General features: G+C 45.3%; 1 protein-coding gene across 1 annotated transcript in view; it reads left to right on the top strand.

The window, feature by feature from the left end:
* LOC137304583 (chondroitin sulfate proteoglycan 4-like) overlaps positions 1-13,144 on the top strand; it is a 55,721-nt gene that overhangs the window by 36,437 nt on the left and 6,140 nt on the right. Inside the window, exons 8-11 of the mRNA XM_067973228.1 lie at positions 6,289-6,487; positions 7,437-7,568; positions 8,161-8,339; positions 9,718-9,901. Of these exons, the coding sequence (XP_067829329.1) occupies positions 6,289-6,487; positions 7,437-7,568; positions 8,161-8,339; positions 9,718-9,901 (694 nt within the window). The remainder of the gene's footprint in view (positions 1-6,288; positions 6,488-7,436; positions 7,569-8,160; positions 8,340-9,717; positions 9,902-13,144) is intronic.

A 13,144-nucleotide genomic window follows, 5' to 3' on the forward strand; every position in this document is an offset into this window, starting at 1 on the left:
CAAAAGCAATCCTTTCGTGTAGATAAAATCTATCTTAATGAACATGATGTGGAGATGCTGGTGATGGACTGGGGTGGACAAATGTAAGGAGATGCACAACACCAGGTTATAGTCCAACAGCTTTATTTGAAATCACAAGCTTTCGGAGCTTTGCTCTTTCGTCAGGTGAAGTCTGTTGGACCACAACCGGGTGTTGTGCGTCTCCTTACATTTATCTTAATGAACACTGACATTTTTCTTCAGGTCTATCCTAGTTAAGAACTAATTACATTTTTACATTTTTTTGTGAATTTTGCATTCATCAAGGAGAGGGATATGAGTTCCAGGAAATGGAACACTTCAAACTTTTTGCACCCACTCTATGCCAATATTGCTGGGAATGCCCACCAGGTGGCAGTGTTTCTGGGAACGGCCACCAGGTGGCGGTGTTTCTGGGAATGGCCACCAGGTGGCGGTGTTTCTGGGAATGGCCACCAGGTGGCGGTGTTTCTGGGAATGGCCACCAGGTGGCGGTGTTTCTGGGAATGGCCACCAGGTGGCAGTGTTTCTGGGAATGGCCACCAGGTGGCGGTGTTTCTGGGAATGGCCACCAGGTGGCGGTGTTTCTGGGAATGGCCAACTGGTGGCAATATTTCTGGGAATGGCCACCAGGTGGCGGTGTTTCTGGGAATGGCCACCTGGTGGCAGTATTTCTGGGAATGGCCACCTGGTGGCGGTGTTTCTGGGAATGGCCAACTGGTGGCAGTATTTCTAGGAATGGCCACCAGGTGGCAGTGTTACTGGGAATGGCCACCAGGTGGCGGTGTTACTGGGAATGGCCACCAGGTGGCGGTGTTACTGGGAATGGCCACCAGGTGGCGGTGTTACTGGGAATGGCCACCTGGTGGCGGTGTTACTGGGAATGGCCACCAGGTGGCGGTGTTACTGGGAATGGCCACCAGGTGGGCGATGTTGCTGGGAAGGACCACCAGGTGGCAGTGTTGAGCTATAATTTCAATTGTTCAGTGCCAACTCACTGATTTTCTCAGCATAGTGTGAGATATATAATCTATATTTGACCCTACGGACTGATAACATCATATATGCATTCTATATCCATTGATCCTTTGTTGCTATCTCTAGCACATCTGGCAAAATGGAAAATATTGAAATGTAAAAGCCAGACCAGTGAAGAATCTGTTAGGAACATAGGAACACAGGAACAGGAGTAGGCCATTCAGCCCCTCATGCCTGCTCCGCCGTTTGATAAGATCATGGCTGATCTGTGATCTAACTGCATATACCCACCTTTGGCCCATATCTCTTAATACCTTTGATTGCCAAAAAGCTATCTATCTCAGAATTAAATTTAGCAATTGAGCTAGTATCAATTGCCGTTTGCAGAAGAGAGTTCCAAACTTCTACCACCCTTTTTGTGTAGAAATGTTTTCTAATCTTGCTCCTGAAAGGTCTGCCTCTAATTTTTAGACTGTGCCCCCTACTCCTAGAATCCCCAACCAGTGGAAATAGTTTCTCTCCATCCACCCTATCCGTTCCCCTTAATATCTTATAAACTTCGATCAGATCACCCCTTAACCTTCGAAACTCTAGAAAATACAACCCCATTTTGTGTAATCTCTCCTTGTAACTTAACCCTTGAAGTCGGGGTATCATTCTAGTAAACCTACGCTGCACTCCCTCCAAGGCCAATATATCCTTCCGAAGGTGCGGTGCCCAGAACTGCTCTCAGTACTCCAGGTGCGGTCTAACCAGGGTTTTGTATAGCTGCAGCATAACTTCTGCCCCCTTGTACTCTAGTCCTTTAGATATCAAGGCCAGCATTCCATTAGCCTTATTGATTATTTTCTGCACCTGTTCATGACACTTCAATGATCTATGTACCTGAACCCCTAAGTCCTTTTGGACATCCACTGTTTTTAACTTTTTACCATTTCGAAAGTACCCTGTTCTATCCTTTCTGATCCAAAGTGGATGACCTCACATTTGTCTACATTGAATTCCATTTGCCACAGTTTTGCCCATTCACCTAATCTATCCATATCCCTTTGTAATTTTATGTTTTCATCTACACTGCTTACAATGCCACCAATCTTTGTGTCATCGGCAAACCTAGATATGAGACTTTCTATGCCTTCATCTAAGTCGTTAATAAATATTGTGAATAATTGAGGCCCCAAGACAGATCCCTGCAGGACTCCACTAGTCACATCCTGCCAATGTGAGAACCTTCCCATTATCCCTACTCTCTGTCGCCTTTCGCTCAGCCAACTTCCTAACCAAGTGCGTACTTTTCCCTCGATTCCATGGGCTTCTATCTTAGCTAACAGTCTCTTATGTGGGACCTTATCAAATGCCTTCTGGAAGTCCATATAAATAACATCCATTGACATTCCCCTGTCCACTACTTTAGTCACCTCTTCAAAAAATTCAATCAGGTTTGTCAGGCACGACCTACCTTTCACAAATCCATGCTGGCTCTCTCTGATTAACTGAAAATTCTCGAGGTGTTCAGTCCTTAATTATAGACTCCAGCATTTCCTCCACAACAGATGTTAGTCTAACTGGTCTATAATTCCCTGGTTTCCCTCTCTCTCCTTTCTTAATCTAATTATGTTCCAGTGGCTGACTTTATCTACCCTTTGGCAGCTGTAATGGAATCCTATTGTTAGGGCTAAATCCTGACCTTTACATCCAGTAAGGACAAGAAATCTTGAGGATCTATGTCAAGGAATTCTGGGGGACTGTTTGAATGGGCTATATGGAAGTTTTAAAGTGTAAACCAGTCAATGCTAAGACTGTCAGCCTCTGAAAGAGAAGACGGGTTAATGTTTCAGCTGTAAGCCATTTCTCAACTTTCTCCACTTACGCAGACATTAGCTATTCAGGGTTTTAATGATTTTTTTATCAACAAAATTTGACACCGAGCCACATAATGAGATATTAGGATCGGTGACCAAAAGCTTGGTCAAAGAGAGAGGTTTTAAGGAGTGTCTTAAAGGAGGAGAGAGAGGCGGAGAGATTTAGGGAGGGATTCCAGAGCTTAGAACCTAGGCAGCTGAAGGCACGGCCGCCAATGGTGGAGCAATGAAAATCTGGAACGCACAAAAGGCCAGAATTGGAGGAGCGCAGAGAAACAAGCATCAAAACTGAGGCCCTGGTCCTATCCCCCATCAGGGAGGTCAAATGCAGATTAGGTGATTGTTTCGCAGGACACCTGTTCTGACTTCGAGTGCGACCCTGAGCTCCCTATCATTTATCACCTCAATTCTCCGTCCCACTCCCACTCCGACCTTTCTGTCTTTGCTCTTCTACGTTGTTCCACTGAAGCTCAAAACAAGCTCGAGGAACAGCACCTCATCTTTCTATTAATTACCTTACAGCCTCCTGGCCATGATATTGACTTTAACAACTTAATTCCTTAATTATAGTTCCCATTTTCTCTCTGGCAGTGGGTGCTGCAATCTAGGTTGGGGATACTGGGGTTTCCGAGGATAGAGAGGAAGGAGCAGGTTGCTGCTTTGGTGACGACCTCCCACCGGAACAGTGCTGGCAGGTGGTCTAAACCCACCTGGCTCTTGGGCCACTGGAGCATCGGCCCATCCCCGATTTCCATCACTCCACCATGGGCGGCCGTGCCTTCAGCCGTTAGGCTCTAAGTTCTGGAATTCCTTCCCTAAACCTCTCCGTCTCTCTACCTCTCTATCCTCTTTTAAGACGCTCCTTAAAACCTACCTCTTTGACCTGTCCTAACATCTCCCAATGTGGCTCGGTGTCAAGTTTTGTTTGTTGATTGCTCCTGTGAAGCGCTTGGGGACATTTTACTACATTAAAAGTGCTATTGAAATGTTGTTGTTGATGAGCCTGCTTCACTTTACCAGTTTTTAATGCTTTCATTTCTACCTCCCTATCCCCCATTTAGCAATCCCCCTTCAGGTATTCACTCTCTCTGTATACTGTACCTCCTTTTATTTCTTTGATTTCTCTCATTGTGCCTCCTTTTGTCTCCTGTGAATATCACTTCTGCCATTTAACCATTTCCTGTTCTCCAGCTAAGCACTTTACAGATCATCCCTGTGTATGTGGTCGTTGTGGGGTTTTTTTCCCCTCCCCCTTTCCCTGTTCTGTTCCTTTTTAAATACCGTTTGTCTGTAATACCTCCCAGTTGCGAGGAAGGGCCCATGCCCGAAATGGTGACTCCTGTTCTCTCCACAGATGCTGCTGGACCTGCTGAGTGTTCCTGCATATTTTTTTTGTTTCTGAGACTTCCTTTGTTAATTCTTGTAAGGAATCTTTCAACACCAGGTTATAGTCCAACTGTTTTATTTGAAAATCACAAGCTTTCGGAGGCTCACCTGAGGAAGGAGAAAGCCTCCGAAAGCTTGTGATTTTCAAATAAAACAGTTGGACTATAACCTGGTGTTGTAAGATTCCTTACATTTGTCCACCCCAGTCCATCACCGGCATCTCCACATCATTGTTAATTCTTGGTAGGGAAGTAATTAAAATAATAAAAGATGTAATGTTTAATTTTAAATGCAAACTATATGGATGTGCATATTGCATGTAGCTGAGGTGACATTGCTGCATTGTGTGTTTGAGTGTAACATAATCTCTACCAAATGGGAGAAAATATTTCATGAATATAAAGTGATCACTGGTGATATGAGTGATATAATCCATCAGTCTGCAAAGAACGAGGGAGGTGCTTTATCATAGGTCATTCAATGATGAGAAAGAGAATTATGAGTATAAATGATAGATGTGAATCTGTTAAGCGACCATGCTTCAAAACATCTTGCTGGAATGATAGATCATGGACATTAGAACTCATGTTAGCTGGAGCGATATGTCCCGTGTATATTGTGTATTCTTAAGCTAATATTCCTTTGAGGATTCATTCTGCTACACACTTAGTGAGTCTGCTCATTGCTAATACTCCCTTCAGAGGCTCTCCTTCATTAATACTTCAAATAGGGCATGCTGTTAGTTGATACTCCTCTGGGACTTGCTGTCAGTTAATACTCCTATGACGCATGCTGTCAGTTAATACTCCAAAGTGGCATACTTTCTGTAATACTCCAATGGGGCATACTGTCAATTAATATTCCAATGGGGCATCTTGTCAATTAATACTCCTATAGTGTATGCTATCCATTAATATTCCCATGGCCCATGCTGTCTATTAATACTCCAATGCGGCATGCTACCCATTAATATTCCTACAGCCCATGCTATCTATAAATACTCCAATGGGGCAGGCTATCCATTAATACTCCTGTGGCCCACGTTGTCTGTTAATGATCTAACCCGGTGTGCACTCAACTAATATTCATTCTGGACTGGACATGCTGTTTGAAATTATTCTTTCTGCGCATGTATTCATACAGTCCTTAGTAATACTGGTCGGTATGCTGTCTGATAATAGTCCTACATTAGTACTCCTACCACTCAAATGGTCTTCTAGTATGTTAATCAATAATTAATATGTTGGAAATCACTATAGTTTGAAACATCCAAGAGTTAAGCTGCTCTGGCCTCTTGTTGATTGAGTGTCCCCCCAATGCAATGTGCTGTAGATTGATTTTCTCATTGACTCTGATCAATCATTTTACCCATTCAAGCAATCAGCTCCTTTCTGAAAACTTTATTTTCTTTACACTTTCTTTCTGGTTAGAAATGCTTTTGTGGCTGAAGCTCTACTCTCCATTTTAAAGTGCTGGGAATAAATTGAAATATAGGGGATGGTGAGGGGCTTCTATCTGACACGGCCTAGAGAGGCTGAAGGATATAACCCAGCAGAGAGTGGGGTGGTTTAAGGAGAGTCTGTCTGGTGGAAGCTGGAGGGAGAGCCAGTTTGATGAATCCGATCATTATGGGGAATCATCGTAGCATAACATTCCTCGCCATGGCACAGCTTTACAAACACCAAGCAAATACTGCAATTCCAGTAGGTACATATTGCACAGCATTTGATTATCATAACGGGTACAAACAACAACTTGCATTTATATAGCGCCTTTAACGCAGTAAAACGTTCCAAGGTGTTTCACAGGAGTGATTATCAGACACAATTTGACACGAGCCACATAAGGAAATATTAGGACAGGTGACCAAAAATTTGGTCAAAGAGATAGGCTTTAAGGAGCGTCTTAAAGGGGGGGGAGAGAGATAGAGAGGTTTAGGGAGGGAATTCCAGAGCTTAGGGCCTAGACAGTGAGTGGGCTCTTGAGGCCCTGCACCTTTAAGTATTTTTAATAGCAGGGAAATATTTTCTTTTGTTATTCCTAGATGTGGGAAGACGGCGTTGCTGAGATTTCACAGGATTTGCTGAACAGCGAGGACCAAGATTCCCCTGCAGAGGAATTGGTTTATTCCATCAGGCCTCCATCCAATGGCCATGTGGCTCTGGAATCATCCTTGGACGACAGCATTTTGGAGTTTACCCAGGCACAGATCAACGATGGCCAGATCACCTTCGTGCATCACGGTGAGACAAGAATCATTATTAGTCATCGAGCCAGTTGGTTGCATGTCCTGGTTAGTCAGCATCCTCTGCAGTCAGAAGCAGCACTGACCTGATCCCCAATATCACAATCCTAGTCAACCCTACCCAACACTGGCAGTGAACGGGACGGCATCATTGGTGTTCACGGACTGAGAATAAAAGTCATATGAAGTTAACACAGATGGAAGCTGGGCTGGGAGGGTTAGGTACCAGAGTGATCAGTTGGGATGGACTGAAAGGTGCCTTCTCAACGTTGACTTTTCCTAGGTTCTTAAGTCAGTGTGATTTCAGAAACAATAGGCAGCAGCCAGTAGTGTATGTCCCCCCCACCCCTCCCAGCAGTGTGTCCCCCTCCCCACCGCAGGTCATGTGTGCGGCCCCCCCGCCCCCGGTGGTGTGTGTGTTCCCACTCCCCCTGGTCATCTGTGTTCCCCCCCCCCCCCCCCCTCCGGGGCAGTGTGTCACTCCCCCCGACCACAGGTCATGTGTGTGTTCTTCCAAACCCCCCCCCTCACCGGCAGTGTGTGTTGCTGCACCTTACAAAACACAAGCTTATTGTCAGCTAACAATCATCTTCTCATATAGTCTTTTCACTTGCTGCTGTCCTTGGTGATTGAGGGGAAGCTAGATAAGCATATGAGGGAGAAAGGAATAGGATATCCTCCTAGGGTGGGAGAAGGCTCATGTGGAGCATAAACACCGGCACAGACCAGGTGGGCCGAATGGCCTGTACTATGGGGCTCGGCCCTTCACCTGTGTTACTCAACTATAAAAAATTGTGATTAATAAAATAGAAAATGCTGAATGGAAACAATTGTACAACAAATGGTTTACATTTCTTCTAACCAGTCAGTAGAAGGCAGATAGGAAACCTCGTGTGTAATATTAAGCGTGTTATAATCTGCTTTTCCCTTTGTGCCTCTCATTCCAGGATCGCCGTCTGGAGGATTCAGCTTCAAGGTGTCTGATGGAGTGAATCATGCACCTGTCCAGCTATTTACAGTCAGCGCCAGACACTTGGACATTGTGGTTGAAATAGAGGAGCCTCTCATTATTTACCCGGGTAAGGGCATGGGTCGCAATAAATAGTGTGCGCTACATCAGACTGCAGGCACTGAGAGCATTCGTGGCTCCCTCACTGCCACCCTAGCTGAGGACAACCAGTTCAGAACCATGCAGGGAAGGAAACTGGGATCTTCCTGTTCTGTGCGGCTCAGAAACTGGGATCTTCCTGTTCTGTGCGGCTCAGAAACTGGGCTCTTCCTGTTCTGTGCGGCTCAGAAACTGGGCTCTTCCTGTTCTGTGCGGCTCAGAAACTGGGCTCTTCCTGTTCTGTGCGGCTCAGAAACTGGGATCTTCCTGTTCTGTGCGGCTCAGAAAATGGGATCTTCCTGTTCTGTGCGGCTCAGCCTGCACTAGGAATGTTTGAACCGCTCTGCCATCAGGAAACTCTACTGAGACCCTTAACGATGTCTTTTGAAGAATATCACCACCGAGAAGATACCGACCCACATGCTTGGACGGGACATGGTGCATGGTGAGTGGAAGAGGAGTCCAGAGGAAGAGAAATAGCTCACAAGATTGTGTTTGTGAGCGGTTGGGAATGTAGAAATCAAACCAATAAAAATTCTCACTTTTCTTTTCATGCCCCCCAGGAACACGCCATCCAATCACAAGCCAGCATCTGAAAGCGAGAACCAATGATGATGATGATAGCAAAGCAAACCATCGACCAATCACATACGCGATAGTGACCGCTCCAGCCATGGGACAGCTAATCGCAGTCCAAGATGGGAATGTCACCAAGAAAGTTTTCAACTTTACCGAAAAAGATGTGAGTTCAGTATTCCTTCCCCTCTCTTCCCTGGAGAATCTCGCTGAACAGATTCTTACATGAGCGCAGTTACTTAGACCCGTGATCAAGCTCCCCTGGTGGCTCAGCTGGTGAATGAATGGCCCAGTGTGATGCTCGTGTGACCTTCAGGTGAGGGCACGATCAGGCTTGCTTGTGATGCCCCCCACGACCAAATAGTCCAGCAACACCTGCCAAGACTCGTACATGAAGAATGGCCACTTGGGCTCGGTAGTGAAGGATCTGCCGATACCTTCAGCAGTGCAGAGGAGAAAATTAGAACACAGATAAGATATCACATAAATTACCCTGGAAAAGGCTGTACAATATAATCTGAACATTAGCTCTTTGGTTTAATGGGTTGCTGCTGAAGTGGAACTTTCTAACTCATGTTATCTGTTAGTGTCAGGAGAGATAAACGATTCCCTAAAATCTCGTAGCACATACTCCATGCTGGAAGAAAATAATTAATATCCACATTGGAAATAATGCCAAATCATAGACTGTATCGACAGATCTCAAACCAGCCCAAAATGAATGGGCATCATTATCTTTTCTGTCAAATTACTGCGAACCTCACCCACACGATGTCTGCTGCATAAGGGCAGTGATTTGCTTTACAGTTCCTTTAACTGTTCGGGTCCCGGAGCTGTTGGACCAGGCCGAGCCTGGGCCACCCCTGCCAGGCCAGGAACAGGGTCATTACAAGAGTTCAAATTTTTCAATTAACATCTGGGTAGTGATAGTAACCAGGCTCTGGGGTCTGGGTAGTGATAGTAACCAGGCTCTGGGGTCTGGGTAGTGATAGTAACCAGGCTCTGGGGTCTGGGTAGTGATAGTAACCAGGCTCTGGGGTCTGGGTAGTGATAGTGACCAGGCTCTGTGGTCTGGGTAGTGATAGTGACCAGGCTCTGTGGTCTAGGTAGTGATAGTAACCAGGCTCTGGGGTCTGGGTAGTGATAGTAACCAGGCTCTGGGGTCCGGGTAGTGATAGTAACCAGGCTCTGTGGTCTAGGTAGTGATAGTAACCAGGCTCTGGGGTCTGGGTAGTGATAGTAACCAGGCTCTGGGGTCCGGGTAGTGATAGTAACCAGGCTCTGGGGTCTAGGTAGTGATAGTAACCATGCTCTGGGGTCTAGGTAGTGATAGTAACCAGGCTCTGGGGTCCGGGTAGTGATAGTAACCAGGACGTAGCCCTGGGTCTGGTGATCACATCCAGGTTCTGTTTTACAGATGGTGCCAAACCTGAGGCCTGGGGACAACTGACAGAGGGGAGATATGCAGGGTGGGGGATAGTAACACTTGTTTGGGATAATGTCAGTGACCAGCATTCACAATGAATTCTCTCCTTCTCCAATAGCTGGAAGCTGCGAGCATTTTCTACCAACATGATTGGCCTAAGGAGCCATTTTGGAAATCTCAGGATTCGTTCCAGTTCACAGTTTCCTCTCCCCCAGCCGTTACGGATAGGCAGACCCTGACGCTGTGGATCACCTTTGAAAACCATAGTCCTGAGCATGGCACTCAGCTGTGGAGCAATAAAGGTAAAGTACGGACAGTTTTAATTTTCCTGTTTTCTTCCCTCTTCTCCAGGCAGTAGTGACACTTGGGGTACAGTTCCACAAGCATCAACCTCAGGTGGCCCCACCAATGGGGCCAGTGGCTCGGGCAGGGTACTGCAGTTTACTGGTGCCTCATGCTACTGCTGTCTCTGTCTCAATCCCTAGCGCCGTCTAATTAAAAATGTCCTGGGCAAACAAGGTGCTCCTGGTGTAATGCAATGTCTTGGCAGCATCGAGCAGCTCTCATTCCAGCCAGCATTCAGTGTGGGAGAGGGGATGTGCAGTTTAAACAAAGTTCAGGGTCAAAATCAGTTCAGAAGGATTTCATGTCAGTAAAGACCATTTTTTTTTGCGAATGCAAGTGGATTAGTCTATGCGTGAGAGAGTGACTGCTGCTGTCGGGGATAAGGTGGCTGCATTTTCTTCCTCCAAAATCAGGAGGGACTGAGTCATTTTTAAAAAAAAAGGTTGCAGGCTAACATGAAATGGAGGCACAGTCAAGCACGCACAAACATGAGACACAGTGGTCATGTCACCGGACTAGTAATCTGGAGATATGAGTTCAAATCCCACCTCGGCAGTTTGGGAATTTAAATTCAGTTCATTTTTTAAAAAATCTGGAATAAAAAGCTATTATTAGTAATGGTGACGAGTGTCGTAAAAACCCATCTGGTTCACTAATGTCCTATTGGGAAGGAAACCTGCCGTCCTTACCCGGTCTGGCCTATATGTGACCCCAGACCCACAGCAATGTGATTGATTCTTAACTGCCCTCTGAAATGGCCTAGCCTTCTCAAGGGCAATTAGGGATGGGCAATAAATGCCGGCCTTGCCAGTGACACCCACATCCCATGAATGAATTTTTTAAAAATGGGCTCACTCACCCATCCACAGACATGAAACGCAGGTGCACTCATGCAGGAAACATGGCCCTGCACAACGGCCACTTGCACAGTGCTTTTCAAACAAAAACACACAAGTGGGGGAATTGCAAGTGTGCAGTTCACCACTTCAGCTGATTTGTGATCCCATACTTTGTACCTTTGCATTGCTCTGGGGGCCCTTCTTGTTCAAAGGAGTGCGGACTCCCAAAGGGTAAAAGATGCTAAACATTCGCTGGGCCGCTCCAGTGCAGGATAGAATTGTTTGACAGTTTAGAGGGTAATATGGCGCTTTCCTCATTCATTGCTGACCCCTGTACTCCATTAATGACGAGAGGCATCACAAGCTCTCTCCCAGGCCTCAGTTTCTGGAACCCTTTGCTAGAAACGTTAACATATTTTTAAATTTCAGATCAATGAATCATACAGCACAGAAGGAGGCAATTCAGCCCATTGTGCCTGTGCCGGCTCTTTGAAAGAGCTATCCAATTAGTCCCACTCCCCCGCTCTTTCTCCATAACCCCCAGAAGCTGTTCTTTAGAGTTTCTGTTTTGGAGTCAGTATTTAATATTTGTCATTTAATGTTCAGTATTTGGTAAATGACCGACAGGTGGGGCAAGTGATTTGCGATTTCCATCATCCGCCCAGAAACGGGGAATTTTCAGCAAAGTTCAGATTTTAATGCAAAGCTTCGGTACTTGGGCAGCAAATCCTGCTGAGCATAGTAAACTGGTCGGGTTTGTAGCGGGATGTTGCAGCACATCAACTCATACCCCTACGACGGGTTTGTACAGTGAATGAAGCAAATACACCAGAAGCATTAAGAATGTGGACTGTGTTGAGAAAGTTCCTTGGGTTCTGACGTCACTCAATAAACATTGCTTTCACTTTAATCAAATGGAACTGTTTCACGCTCCAACCATCTAGAAAGGGACTCACACCAATCCTTGGAGAGGAGTAAAACAAGTATTTGAGGATTGCATTTCCTCTCTCACAACTTCTGTGTTTCTTTCTTTCTCTCTAATTCGATGTGATTCCAGTTGGAGGCATTCAGTCGTGCTGAGGTGCAGAGTTGGGGAGATTGCAGGAAACTGCACCTAGGACCAATTTAGTAGAGCTGATAAATAGCCTGCAATATGTAAATAATAACGGGGGTCCAGGAAATGCGGCATAGTTTAGAAAAGGCAAGTGCTTACTTTGCAACTGAATTAAATAAATAAATAACTGCCTCCTGGCAGTCTCCAAGACACAGACGATTTGTTGACTTTTCCACAGCAGTAGAGGGTGAAACAGGCAATGATTGCTCTCCTCCAGTCCCAACATTGAATCAGAAACAACACAGTCAACTTTTCTTTGTCTATCCTCCTCTACATACTGCAGCATAAACCCCATGTTGATAATTCGGAAAATGTTCCAATCCTCCTTAGATGTGGGGGTGGTGCAAGAGGACTAGAGATTGCAAATGTTACTCTTGTTCAAAAAAGGGTGTAAGGATAAACCCGGCAACTACAGGCCAGTTTAACCTCGGTGGTGGGGAAGCTTTTAGAAATGATAATCCGGGACAAAATTAATAGTCACGTGGACAAGTGTGGATTAATAAAGGACAGTCAGCACGGATTTGTTAAAGGCAAATCGTGTTTAACTAACTTGAGTTTTTTAATGATGTAACAGAGAAGGTTGATGAGGGCAATGCGGTTGATGTTGTGTATATGGACTTTTAAAAAGCATTTGATAAAGTGCTGCAAAATTGAAGCCCCTGGAATAAAAGGGGCAATGGCAGCATGGATACAAAATTGGCTAAGTGACTGGAAACAGAGAGTAGTGGTGAATGGTTGTTTTCGGACTGGAGGAAGGTAAACAGTGGTGTTCCCCAGGGGTTGGTTCTAGGACCACTGCTTTTTTTGATATATATTAATAACTTGGGTGTACAGGGCACAATTTCAAAATTTGCAGAAGACACAAAACTTGGAAGTGTAGTAAACAGTGAGGAGGATAATAATAGATTTCAAGAGGACATAGACAGGCTGGTGGAATGGGCGGACACATGGCAGATGAAATTTAACACAGAAAAGTGCAGAGTGATACATTTTGGCAGGAAGAACAAGGAGAGGCAATATAAACTAAATGGTACAATTCTTAAGGGGGTGCAGGAACAGAGAGACCTGGGGGTATATGTGCACAAATCTTTGAAGGTGGCAGGACAGGTTGAGCAAGCGGTTAAAAAAGCATACGCGATCCTGGGCTTTATAAATAGAGGCATAGAGTACAAAAGCAAAGAAATTATGTTGAACCGTTATAAAACACTGGTTCGGTCGCAACTGAAGTATTGTGTCCAATTCTGGGC

Source organism: Heptranchias perlo, chromosome 38, assembly GCF_035084215.1.
Source record: "Heptranchias perlo isolate sHepPer1 chromosome 38, sHepPer1.hap1, whole genome shotgun sequence".
Classification (NCBI taxonomy): domain Eukaryota; kingdom Metazoa; phylum Chordata; class Chondrichthyes; order Hexanchiformes; family Hexanchidae; genus Heptranchias; species Heptranchias perlo.